This window comes from Chlorocebus sabaeus, chromosome 7, assembly GCF_047675955.1.
Source record: "Chlorocebus sabaeus isolate Y175 chromosome 7, mChlSab1.0.hap1, whole genome shotgun sequence".
Classification (NCBI taxonomy): domain Eukaryota; kingdom Metazoa; phylum Chordata; class Mammalia; order Primates; family Cercopithecidae; genus Chlorocebus; species Chlorocebus sabaeus.
This window is the reverse complement of record NC_132910.1, coordinates 21,850,433-21,864,298: the sequence shown is the minus strand read 5'-3', so window position 1 is coordinate 21,864,298 and position 13,866 is coordinate 21,850,433. Positions and strand designations below refer to the sequence as shown.

The window sequence follows — 13,866 nt, the reverse complement described above, 5'->3', positions numbered from 1 at the left end:
TTGCCTCTTAACAAACCTTGGAGGAAGTATTTGGCTTGCTTTAGATTTGTGGTACTTAGTCATTTTTGTTTATGATCTGTGTGCCTTAGTCACCAATGCTGAGGGAAAGGAAAAGTTACTTTTTAATTATAGAAATTATTATGGTAGTCTAGGAAAGAGGATGGAGGCTTGGACTAGGTTGGTAGTGAAAATGGAGAGAATCAGATGAATTTGGGACATGTTTTGGAGAGAAACCCGACAGGTCATGCTGCTAAATTGGATGTAGGGGAGAGGAGAAGAAAGGAACCGAAGAAGAGGATTTTGGCTTGAATAACTGATGGAGGTGCCATTTACTGAGATGGGGGAAAACTTGAGACAGAAAGAGATTGGTATGTGAGTGTGAGGGTGGATTGGTCATCAAGAGTACCATTTTACATGGTTAAGTTTTAGATACCCATTTAGATAGCTACATAGAGATATAAAATACAAAGTTGGACATAGGCATTTAGAACTCAATGGGCAAGGTCAAAGTTAAAGTAATACATTTAAGAGTCCTCAATGTGCCCTATGTTAAAGGCATGAAATAAGGTAAAATTAATTAGGGAGAGGCTAAGAGAATAGAAAAGATGAGAATTAAGCCTTGATGCCCTCAATATTCAGAGGAAAATTTAGCAAGAGACCCAGAAGGAGTCACCAGTGAGACAGGAGGAAAACAGGGAGTAATATTCTCTGTGTCCCATGAGAATAAAGTCTTGTCACAGTTTGAATATCCCAAAATACAATGAGCTGTGTCCAGAGGGAGTGAAGCATCCAACTATTTTGGATGATTTTCAAATAAATGCTGAATTTAGCTGTATAGAACATTGAAAAAAAATTTGAGAGTCATGAAGGTGAGACTAAATTACCTTTAAGATCTCTTTCATCCGGCTAAGTCTATCTCTGAATCTCTTACTACACAAATCTTAAATGTAAGTGTAGAAAAATAAGCCATTTTTTTTTTTTTGATAAGAATTTAGAACACATGGCTAAGTTCTCAATCACTTAACACACATGTAAAGAGTTCTACTATTCACATTTTACATTTTTTTTAGTGGCAAAAACATAACTAAAACTGGTAAAGAAATGGTTTAAAAATTAAACTGGAACTTGCATTTGTATATAGTAGGTTAATTATAAAAAGAATATGCAACAGCTTACCTACAGCAAATACAAACTTCAGCTAACTTTTCAGTATGACTATTTATTTAAAAATTACCTTTATTAACCTTTTGTTCTTCCATAAATAGTTAATGCTGCTAGTTATTCTGCACCCCCTTACCTCCTGCTCCAGGCCAGCCTTTTTTTTTCCATTAGTTTGCAAACTTCAATGCACATCAGAATCAACTGGGATGCTTTTTGAAAATATATATTCCAAGGCCACATCTCCAGAAATTCTGAGTGTTGCCAGGAAATCCATATTTTAACCAGTACTACAAGTGGTTCTAGTCAGATGATCCCTAGAGCACACAAGGCAAAACACTAGTCCAGATCCTGTGTTGCCAGCATAGGTAATTCTCTTCTAATAACAAATGTGTCACACCTTATTTTTATTAACACAATTTATTTTAGATTTATAGTTTACGTAATCAAAATATAAAAATGCAAGATTGGCTGGGTGCAGTGGCTCATGCCTGTAATCCCAATACTCTGGGAGGCCGAGGCAGGCAAATTACCTGAGGTTGGGAGTCCGAAACCAGCGTGAACAACATGGAGAAACCCCGTCTCTACTAAAGATACAAAATTAGTCGGACATGGTGGTACATGCCTATAATCCCAGCTACTCGGGAGGCTGAGACAGGAGAATCGCTTGAACCCAGGAGGCAGAGGTTGCAGTGAGCTGAGATCGCACCATTGCACTCCAGCCTAGGCAACAAGAGCGAAACTCTGTCTCAAAAAAAAAAAAAAAAAAAAAAAAGCAAGAATGGAAGAATGAAAATATCAAATACAGAGCTTTTCTTAGGTTAGTAATTATGAGTTAAACAATCTTTGCTGTTATAAAAAAAAGAAACTTTTGGAGAAGCTTTAATTTGTTCCCAAGGATTTGTCCAACTTGCTTTGGGAAGGCAGTCTAGCCTTGAGTTTATTTTTCAAGAATTAAAAAGGTATCTAGCTCACTATTAATTACCCTTTTTTTTTTTTTTTGAGTAATTGAATAAGTCATTTATTTAGAAACTTCAGTTGGGGGTGAGGATCTTTTAGGGTGGTTGATAGTTGTTTTGACATCCTGACCACAAACTAAAATAAAGTGCTTTCAGGTCTGTTTCTTTTTTTAATAAACTCTTCGTGTGATGCCAGTATATTTTCCCTAAACTCAAGTAGTTCCTAAGTCCTACTGATAGTAGAAATTAACATAAGGATAAACTTTGACAGTATAGTAATATTGCATGTGATAGTGCCTGGCACTTTGTTCTTACAGACTTTCAATACATACTATTTGAAGAAGTGCAATCATGTGCTAGCCTTTAATGTCTCTTTCATCCTGTCATTTCGTACTTCTAGCTTTGAAGTCAGCCTGGCTTACTTATGATTCTGAAGTACTCCTAATTACCTCTTAAAATTCTAGGAGTCACTTCAAAAATTGGAGCTGAGAACCAAAAGTAACACAGATTTGATGCTGTTGCATAACCAGCATATTCTTGGAACCAACCTTGCCTAAGAGAGAGGAAATTCTAGCATATTGGAGTGGGAGTGCAGGGGGTGCTCCCCAAAAGCTCAGTTAGAAAAAAATGACACTAATTAAGTGAAAAAATTTTTACACAAAATACTGCAGTGATTCAGTTTTCTGTTGAGGCATCTCAAATACAAATCATCTTATGGGTTTACAATTCTGAAAGGTGTAACTAGACACAAGGTCTGTCTTAATGTTATCAAATTAAAATATGGCAACTTATTTATCTAGTATCTACCAGCTTGTTTTTTGAGATAGAGTCTCCCTCTGTCACCCAGGCTAGAGTGCAGTGATGCCATCTTGGCTTACTGCAGCCTCTGCCTCCCAGATTCAAGCGATTCTCCTGCCCCAGCCTCCTGCATAGCTGGGATTACAGGCGCTCGCCACCATGTGCAGCTCATTTTTGTATTTTTAGTAGAGACAGGGTTTCACCATGTTGGCCAGGCTGGTCTCCAATTCCTGACCTCAAGTGATCCACCTGCCTGGGCCTCCCAGAGTGCAGGGATTACAGGTGTGAGGCACTGTGCCCAGCTGAGTATCTACCAGTTTCTAATTCCAGTTCCATGTTTCAGCTTATAAAATAACTGAAAGTAATCAAAATATATATTTTGTAAGGTATATACAACATACATATTTTGTAAGGAATATACAATGCATATATTTTGTAAGGAATATACAATGCATATATTTTGTAAGGTATATACAATCTATATATTTTGTAAGGTATATACAAAATATATATTTGTAAGGTATATACAAAATATATATTTAAATCTGATAGCTTGGTTAATTAAGGACTAGTATAAAAAATTAGCATAAGGTACACTTGGGACCTTGAAGGACTTTCATTTCTCTCCCTTCATCTCTCCTCCTTCACTTCACTTCATTTATTATTCTAGGCATGGCAAATGTCAGATATCTGATTTGAAGACTAATATGAATATATCTAGGTAATAAAATGGAAAGTCCCTATTTCAACATTCTTAATGGAATCCTTCTTTGAAATTATTATTAGTCTTCTGGTTTAAACATTTATATAGTGTAAATGCAAAATAAAAATGATTGCATCAAATTATGGGGTTTTTTTTTTTGGGATGCTTTGCAAGAAAATACTTAAATGTGAGTCATACGTTTTTCCAGTTCGGCATTTAAACTTCAGACTTCAACCACAGTTGTGATTGTTTTTAGTTTGTTAGCTGCCTGGAGTGTTATTTTAAGAAAGCAGAAGCACCATCATTTGCACACTCCTTATAGATCACACACCTTAACCCTGACTTTTTTTGCTCCAGTTTTTCAGAAGAAGTGAAGTCAAGATGAAGAACCATTTGCTTTTCTGGGGAGTCCTGGCCATTTTTGTTAAGGCTGTTCATGTAAAAGGTATGTGATATTTAGAAAATCAAAGGAAAAATATAGGACAGATCTTTTTTTCAGTTTTAAACATTTATGCCTATGCTTTGGTTGGCCAGCAGGCCAGCTACTTTTTCCTAACATGCTTTCATCTTTCTATGACAGTTGTCTTTACACAGATAAGAATCTTTTAATTATTTTTTCTCTTCTATTAGTTATTTGCCTACTACAAACTAGAGAATAAGAAATTAGCTAACTACAGATAGTCCTACTTATATGAATGTCCACATTGAATCTTAAAAATCTGTAATCTTTCCCTTGAGTCTCTTAAATTAATATTCTGGAGAAGTGAAATAATAATCACTGTAAGTACAACATGGAATGCATTGGGATTTTATTTCCCCAAAGAGGCTGGTATTGGTTTTAACAGCTTTCCTGGATCTGAGCCCACAGATTTATTATGACCCTTTAGCAATGTTTAATGTTATACAGGTTGCCTATAAATTGATGACTGAACTTTTGTCATTTTGTTTATTGATCTTTCAAACAACTTCAGAAAATGGAATACATTCTGAATTTAGAGGTACAGTATTAAATAATTTTCATTTAGAAGGGCACATTAAAATTTATCTGGATTGTTCCTGTCACTGAGTCTGTGGTTCTTATTTCAAGACAAATAATGACAGAAATGTAATTAGGAATAGGCATTTTATATATATATATTATACTAATTTAGCATCAAGAATAACTTTCTAATGATTTAAAATATAAAATATTACTAAAGGATATACAACATAAGTATATGTACATATCTAAAAATATATGATATATATAATGGGGCTATTTCCCTATAAACCCTACAAAGTTGAAAGTTGAAAATATCAAAAGTATGATATTCAACTTATAATGACTTTATAGGGAGGTAGCCCCATTGTGGCTGAGGAGCATACTGAATGCATATCACTTTCACAGCATCATAAACTAGGAAAATTGTAAGTAGAACCATGGTAAGCTGGAGACCATCTGTATATAAAATAGCTATCACTTACTGAATATGATATTCTAGGTGTCATGCTAATTCCTTTACATATAATATTCCATTTAATTCTCTCAGTAACCATGTGAAGATAAATACTATTATTACTTCTGACATACAGTTGAGCCAGTTGAGTCTTACAGAGGTGAAATAACTTACCAAAGTCATACAGCAAGCAAGAGAGTAAGTAGAACCCAGGCAATCTGACCCTATAGCCCACACTCCTACTATCCTATTCTGCCTTGTGTAAGGCAATCACTTTTTAGTAAACTCATTATGGTCATCTCTAGCATATGTTGTTAAATCTATTTTCTTATTTGTTTGAACTGAATTACATTTAACAAATATTCATTGAACAGCTACTATGTGTCAGATGCTCTTGGAATAAAGTAAAGCACAGTCCCTAATATCAGGTTTGTTAGGAAAAATACTGCCTATTGGTGAGATCAAATGTTAGACTCTAAGTCTTGGTGAATTGAAAGTATTTGTAAATTTTCTGACAGCTATGTATTTCTGATAGATATTAGGTTGCCTAATATTTTTATATATTAACTTCCCAGGTTTCTGGTAAGGAAATAATTATATGCCATAATAGAATATAGACATTTTCTATTTAAGACTTAATAGTTAAGTCACTCCTCAACAATCTGTATTTTTGGTCAGGCATTATGTGCTTATTTATGTTTCACTGAGAAAAAACATTTAAGAGTCATGGATACACAAGTAGAAAAGAGGATATCATTTAGGTCATTTTACCTTTTTCAGATGATAATGAGTTATTTCATTACCTTGAATTGACTCCATAATGTTTCTTTCCAATATTACACAGACTGTGTCAGAAGATTCATTAGGAACTTATGAATAATGGTATAATAATGCATTATAAAGTGCTTCAAACAATTACAAGTACAATAACAATGGTCTTAAAATGTTTTTGTAGTGGCTCTTATCATTAAGACTGAAATACTGCACTAGGTCCTCTCTGCTCTGGGAATTGTCTCAGGAACAGACTTCCAGTTAAAATTATAACTATTCTGATCATTTAAACTTTATAACTTGAATTCGTGTGCTAAATCTGTGTTTTTTTTTAGTTGAGGCTTAATGAGAGGAATTGTTAGGTCACTTAGCTAAAATTATATGAATAAAGCATGTTTAACATCATCGTTATTATTATTATTATTATTTTTTGAGATGGAGTCTCGTTCCGTCGCCCAGGCTGGAGTGCAGTGGTACAATCTCAGCTCACTGCAACCTCCACCTCTGAGGTTCAAGCGATTCTTCTGCCTCAGCCTCCCTGGTAGCTGGGACTACAGGTGTGCACCACCACGCCTGGCTAATTTTTGTGTTATCAGTAGAGACAGAGTTTCGCCATATTGACAGGCTGGTCTGGAACTCCTGAACTCATTATCCACCCACCTTGGCCTCCCAAAGTGCTGGGATTACAGGCGTGAGCCACTGCACCTGGCCAGCATCATCGTTATTATTAATTAGCACTCTTATTTAATAGCATTACTTATGTAAAGCTATTATTGAATTTTTAGAATCTGGTAATTTGCTGGGCACGCTGGCTCATGCCCATAATCCTAGCACTTTGGGAGGCCAAGGCGGGTGGATCACCTGAGGTCAGGAGTTCGAGACCAGCCTGACCAACATGGTGAAACTCGGTCTCTACTAAAAATACAAAAATTAGATGGGCATGGTGGCACATGCCTGTAATCCCAGCTACTTGGGAGGTTGAGGCAGGAGAATCGCTTGAACCCAGGAGGCGGAGGTTGCAGTGAGCTGAGATTGCGTCATTGCACTGCAGCCTGGGCAACAAGAGTGAAACTCTGTCTCAAAAATAGAAAATTAAAATAAAATCTGTTAGTCCAAATCCAGATGATACAAAATTTCCTTTGTTTATTCCTTGCAATACTTATCAAGGTTGGGTGCAGTGGCTCTGTAATCCCAGCACTTTGGGAGGCTCGAGGCAGGTGGATCACTTGAGGTCAGGAGTTTACGACCAGCCTGGGCAACATGGTGAAACTCCATCTGTGCTAAACAAAACCCACAACGATCTAACCAGGCATGATGGTGCACACCTGTAGTCCCAATTACTTGGGAGGCCGAGGCAGGAAAATCGCTTGAACCCGGGAGGCAGAGGTTGCAGTGAGCTGAGATTGTGCCACTGCACTCCAGCCTGGGTGACAGAGTGAGACACTATCGCAAACAAACAAACAACTTATCAGAACTTTCTGTCTAATATTCAGATTAGACAATAAATTTTGACATTCAAAGTTAAGGCTTTAATGGTCATATGTGTATTTATTCATTTATTCATTTTTTTCTGTATACAGGCATATTCAATTGAGATTATACCTCATAATATTTATAAATTGCTTTTGCAAATTTATAGCACTTTATGTCATACATACTCTATCTTTTAAAATAATTCTTTTTTTTTCCTTTTTTTTGAGATGAAGTGTCACTCTGTTGCCCAAGCTAGAGTGCAGTGGCACGATCTTGGCTCACTGCCAACTCCACCGCCACCTCCACCACCACCTCCACCTCCCGGGTTCAAGTGATTCTCCTGCCTCAGCCTCTCGAGTAGCTGGGACTACAGGCATTCACCACTATGCCCGGCTAATTTTTGTATTTTTAATAGAGATGGGGTTTCACTATGTTGGCCAGGCTAGTCTTGAACTCCTGACCTTGTGATCTGCCCGCCTCGGCCTCCCAAAGTCCTGGGATTGCAGGCATGAGCCACTGCACCCTGCTTAAAATAATTCTTATAAGAAATTTAGTCTTTATTATTTTTTATTGAATTATGTACTATGATAATCTGTTATAATCTGTTATGAAAAGGCAGATAATTGTGGTAGAGAGTATTTAAAAGTCATACAAAATAAGGTTATCTTGGAGGAAAACATGCCTGTTCTTAACTATAATACAATTTATACAAAAAAAATTTTAAGTACAAATGAGAGTTCAGGAAGGATGTGAAAATCAGAATTATTTCATCCCAGGTTCCCATACCCTGGTTCAAGAAAAAAGTGAAAATTCCTTTTAGAGTACTTTTGGATTTTCTTCACTGTGATGTAAGATTCTGCTTAGAGAACAAATGGATAAAGCTGAGACAAACCAACCATAAAACTATTTTTCTGCAGGCAAGAAAGATAAAATAACTCAATACAAAATATATAAATTGACATTTGTTTTCCTTTCTTTGTAATACGTTTACCTTTCAAGCTCAAGAAGGTGAAAGGATTGTTCTTGTTGACAACAAATGTAAGTGTGCCCGGATTACTTCCAGGATCATCCGTTCTTCCGAAGATCCTAATGAGGACATTGTGGAGAGAAACATCCGAATTATGTATGTGGCATTCCATATTCCTTTTTTTCCTGTTCTAAGCAGAGATGCTTTCTGACACTAAGCATTGTTTGAATGTAATACCTACATCTTTACTCCTCTTTTTACTGTGTAGCACTTTACATCAGTAAAGAATTGAATCTTGTGAATGAGCTTGAGGCAATTTTATTGAAATTAGAGGTAAGAATGAAAGATTACAGGCAATCTAAAATCAGTGGGCTACATCAAATTATAAACAAAGGCTGTTATCTAGTCATCAGCATGCACTGTTTATATGAAGTTATTTCTATTTATTTATTTTTGTTTGCTTGTTTTTGAGACACGGTCTCACTCTGTCACCCAGGCTAGAGTGCAGTGGCAAGATCACTGCTTACTGCAGCCTTAAACTCCCAGGCTTAAGTGATCCTCCTCAGTAGATGGAACTACAGGCATGCACCACCACACCTGGATAATTTTTTATTTTTCTCTAGAGACAGGGTCTCACTATGTTGCCCACGCTGTTCTCGAACTTCTGAGCTCAAGCGATCCGCCTGCCTTGGCCTCCCAGAGTGCTAGGATTACAGGCCTGAGCCACCACGGCTGGCCAAGTTATTTCAATTTGAATCAGAACTTTCAGTTGCCCTTGATCAGTTCAAACTGAAACTGCAGATAACACTGAAGTCTTATTTTGTACCATATATAGATAACTGAGTCTTTTACACTGTAATCAGATGTCTGCATCGAGATAAGGCAGACTGATCACATTAACTAATTTGATTCGATCTCACTTTTAGATTGGATTTCAGATATTCATTTCATTTCACACACAGTCCAGAGTTATATGCTATATAGCTCTTTTTCAATAGCAAGAATGCTGATACTATTTGAGAAATTAGATTTCTATTGGATCCAATCAGTTATAAGTTTTCCTTGTAAACCACTCCTACCTTGATAGTTTTTCCCCAATCAAATCTATAGAAAGAGAACAAGGCATTCCATTCCTTTCAATCAATGGGAAAAGTATAATGTGTTTAAGAATTTTGTTTTAAGTTCTGTCTGGGACACTTAATAGCTCTGTGTTCTTGTATGCAAGTTACTTATCTACTTTGAACTTTAACTTTTTCATCTTTAAATGAGGAAAAAAATCATACTTAACTCATAGGATTATTGTAAAAATAAATAGAGAATATTCCTTTTAGAGCTTATGTATTTCTGGGACACATTAAAAAATATTTACTATTATTTATTCACCTAATCTATGTGCCAATTATTGTCACTATCCTGCTTAAAAGCCTTGTGATGGTTTCCCCAACATTGATCTTAGGATATATTACAAATGCCTCAGCCTGACCTACAAAGCTTAGCATAACTCTCAAGATCATCCATTGCCACTTTTCTTTTACTTTATGTTTAAAAATTCAGCACTGGCCGGGCGCGGTGGCTCAAGCCTGTAATCCCAGCACTTTGGGAGGCCGAGACGGGCGGATCACGAGGTCAGGAGATCGAGACCATCCTGGCTAACACGGTGAAACCCCGTCTCTACTAAAAAATACAAAAAAAATAGCCGGGCGAAGTGGCGGGCGCCTATAGTCCCAGCTACACGGGAGGCTGAGGCAGGAGAATGGCGTGAACCCGGGAGGCGGAGCTTGCAGTGAGCCGAGATCCGGCCACTGCACTCCCGCCCGGGCGACACAGCGAGACTCCATCTCAAAAAAAAAAAAAAAAAAAAAAAAAAAAAAAAAAAAAAAAAAAAAAAAATTCAGCACTACTGGGGCTGGGCGTGATGGCTCACGCCTGTAATCGCAGCACTTTGGGAGGCCAAGGCAGGCAGATCACCTGAGGTCAGGAGTTTGAGACCAGTCTGGCCAACATGGTGAAACCCCGTCTCTACTGAAAATACAAAAATTAGCCGGACGTAGTGGCAGGTGCCTGTAATCCCAGCTACTCGGAAGGCTGAGGCAGGAGAATTGCTTGAACCCGGGAGGCGGAGTTTGCGGTGAGCCGAGATCGCATCATTTCTGCACTCCAGCCTGGGGGACAAGAGCAAGACTTCCTCAAAAAATAAAAAATAAAAATAAATAAATAAATTCAGGACCGCTGTAATGTCTCTATTTCCCCACATTCACAGTGCTTTTATACTTGTTAGTTCCTCTGTTTGAAGAACTCTGTCCCACCCCTCTTAGCCCAGTTAACTCCTTCTCAATGTGCATGTCTTAGTTCAGCCATCACTTCCTCTAGCAGGTTTTCTTTGACCACTGAGATCCTGCCCACATAGCTTCGTGTTAGGGATAGAACAGCTGGAGTAGTGGGTAGTTGGAAAAAATGGCATACATGACATTGGCACTTAAGCCATGTTGAAGAGTGTCTATCTTATGTTTAAACCTCCAGGAGATTTTTTAAATGGTTCTCCATGATCTTCTGATTCATCTTTTTATTTTATGAAATGACTCTTTTTATATTATATTGTTTACTGAAATCAGATAATTTAGATACTTCATGACACTTTGCCTGATGTGTTGATCTTCCGTGTTCTGATTTCTGAAAGTATATTACCATTGCTGTGCCATTATGGTATTATTATTATTATTATTATTATTTTGAGATGGAGTCTCCCTCTGTCACCCAGGCTGGAATGCAGTGCTGCGATCTTGACTCACTGCAACCTCTGCCTCCTGGGTTCAAGCCATTCGCCTGCCTCAGCCTCCCTGAGTAGCTGGGACTAAAGGCACGTGCCACCATGCCCAGCTAATTTTTTTTTGTACTTTTAGTAGAGACAAAGTTTCACCATATTGGCCAGGCTAGTCTCAAACTCTTGACCTCAGGTGATCTGCCCACCTTGGCCTCCCAAAGCACAGACATGAGCCACCATGCCTGGCTATTTTTTTTTTTTGAGACAGAGTCTCACTGTGTTGCCCAGGCTGAAGTGTAGTAGCATGATCTTGGCTCACTGCAACATCTGCCTCCCGGGTTCAAACAATTCTCCTGCCTCAACCTCCCGAGTAGCTGGGACTACATGTGCGTGCCACATCTCCCGGCTAATTTTTGTATTTTTAGTAGAGACGGGATTTCACCATGTTGGCCAGGCTAGGCTTGAACTCCTGACTTCAAGCAATCTACCCGCCTCAGCCTCCCGAAGTGCTGGGATTACAGGCATGAGCCATCATGCCGAGCCTGCCATTATGGTATTATTCCCAACTCCATTACTTACTAAAATGATGTGACTTTGGGCAAGTTACTTAACTAAGTCTTTTTCTTAAACTTTAAAAAAAGGGATAATTATGTATGTATGTGTGAATATATACACATATACTTTATAGGATTGTGAGGATTAAATACAATAATTAATAAAAGAACAGCATTTGGCTTATAGTAGCCTCTCAAAAATGTTTATTACCTTGTCTTTCTCATTATTTAAAGCTTTTTCTGATATTACTAGAATCTTTACAGTCTTATTGAGAATAGATTCATTCATTCATTCAATGAATGTTTATTTAGTAACTGCCAAATATTAAGGGTTGGCAGTGGGGATAAAACAGTTTATTTAAAATACAGTCCATTTCTTAAGAGAATTTATAGTCTAACAGGAAACCTTAAACAATTAAAAAGGCAATTACAATTCTGTATTGTAAGTGCTATGATAGGAATGGGCATGGGTTGTTATAGGAGCACTGAAGAGGGGTACCTAGTCCAATCCTCAGGGAGAGGAGAAGGGTGGCAGTGTGAGGCAGGAAAGGGTGTTTGGAATAAGTGGTGGGATGGATGATGGCTGTCAGCTCAATAGGAGTTTGCTGACTAAATGTGTGTGGGGAGTGAGAATTAATAGGTGGGGCAGGTCATTCCAGGAAAAGGAAACAGGATTGCTGTGAGGATTATATGAGATCATCACGTAATATGCTTAGCATAGTACCAGGCACACTGTAACCAGTATTATATGTTAGAACTGTTATTGTTAAGATGGGAGATGAGAAAAGCATGGTACGTTTGTGGAATTGCAAGTGATTGTTTACAGCTGGCATGCATTGTGGAGCGTGACATTGTGAGAGATGAAGTTGGAGAGTTAGGGGCAAATTAGGATGTGCCTTCTATGCTATTTTGAGGATACCCTGTTATCTGTGGAGAGACGCTAGAGGTTTTCAGCAAAGAAGGAAATTAAACTTGCATTTTAGAAAGGACATTTGGCCATAATGTGACCAGTGCTTTGAAGGGGTCAAGACAAAAGGAAGACATTGTTATAATCTAGGAGAGGATAGTGGTGTCCTGAATTAAGACAGTAATAATGAGAAGAGAGGCAAGTGGATGGATTTCACACATGAAAATAATTAGAATCAACTGGACTGTGAGATTGAGTAGATATGTGACGGGGGAGGATTCAGGTATGATAACCAGGTTTCTGGCTTGGATGGTATCGCTAAATACTGAGTTAGGAAACACAAGTTTTTTGTTGTTCCTTTTGGTAGGGAGGGGTGCATATGAGAAGGAATGATGACTTAGATGAAAAAAATTTTAAAGTTAATGAAATCACCTGAACTCGTTGACAATCATTATCTAATTTTTCATAGGACATCACAATGAAAAAGTTCCAGCTTTGCTACTTAATTTTTGTGTGAACTTGGGTGGACCACTAACTTCTCCTATTTATGACTTCCTCTCCTCTAAAATCTGGATAATAATATCTCTCTGTCCATTTCACAAATATTGAACATATTCCATATGCCACATACCTAGCTAGGCACTGGGAATACATAAATGTTTTTACTTCAAGGAACTTACATAGCCCAGGGAAGCAACCACTCTGTAGACAAGCAACTATGATATGGTATTCAATGTAATAAATATATATGAGCATTAATGAGACTGCAGAGGAAGAAGTTTGTTGAAGGATGAGGATAACATCAATATAATTATTACAGAGGTAAAACCTGAATTGAGTTTTAAAGGAAAAGCAAAAATTTGCCAAGTCAGCAAAGATAGTTGACAGCAGAGTTGCTGTGAGGTTTATTTTGAATGAGACATGTTTAAAACATAGCAAGTTACTATAAAAATCTGAGTAATGGTATTACTCTAGAGTGCTTATTGAGTACTAAATACAATGATAAGTACTGTTCTGATGAAATAGTGGCAGCATACCTATTACCAAAAACAACAATATCTGTATTTCATTGTTTTAACTTTGTTTTCTTTATTTTCTTTTAGTGTTCCTCTGAACAACAGGGAGAATATCTCTGATCCCACTTCACCATTGAGAACCAAATTTGTGTACCATTTGTCTGACCTGTAAGATATATTTTTTTCCATAGTAAGATAGATATGGAAGTTAATAGCTTTTAATTTTTTCCTTGTAAGAATGTTTTTCAAAATATGTTGGAGTATAAACATTTACAAACATAATCTGAACTTTTGAATACATTAATTCCTATGTTAATTATTAGGTATCATAAATTCATAAAACTTTGTCACAGATAAAATTTG

The 13,866-nt window shown here is 37.3% G+C and overlaps 1 protein-coding gene across 2 annotated transcripts in view; it reads left to right on the top strand.

The window, feature by feature from the left end:
- The window catches only part of JCHAIN (joining chain of multimeric IgA and IgM), a 31,946-nt gene that overhangs the window by 16,582 nt on the left and 1,498 nt on the right, over nt 1-13,866 (top strand). Inside the window, exons 1-4 of one of the 2 annotated variants that reach the window (XM_007998822.3) lie at nt 3,542-3,636; nt 3,976-4,063; nt 8,298-8,421; nt 13,591-13,671. In XM_007998822.3, coding sequence (XP_007997013.3) covers nt 4,000-4,063; nt 8,298-8,421; nt 13,591-13,671 — 269 coding nt within the window. In that variant the 5' untranslated portion in view covers nt 3,542-3,636; nt 3,976-3,999. Of the gene's footprint in view, nt 1-3,541; nt 3,637-3,975; nt 4,064-8,297; nt 8,422-13,590; nt 13,672-13,866 lie in introns of those variants that run through there. The other variant, XM_037994713.2, reaches the window with a different exon arrangement.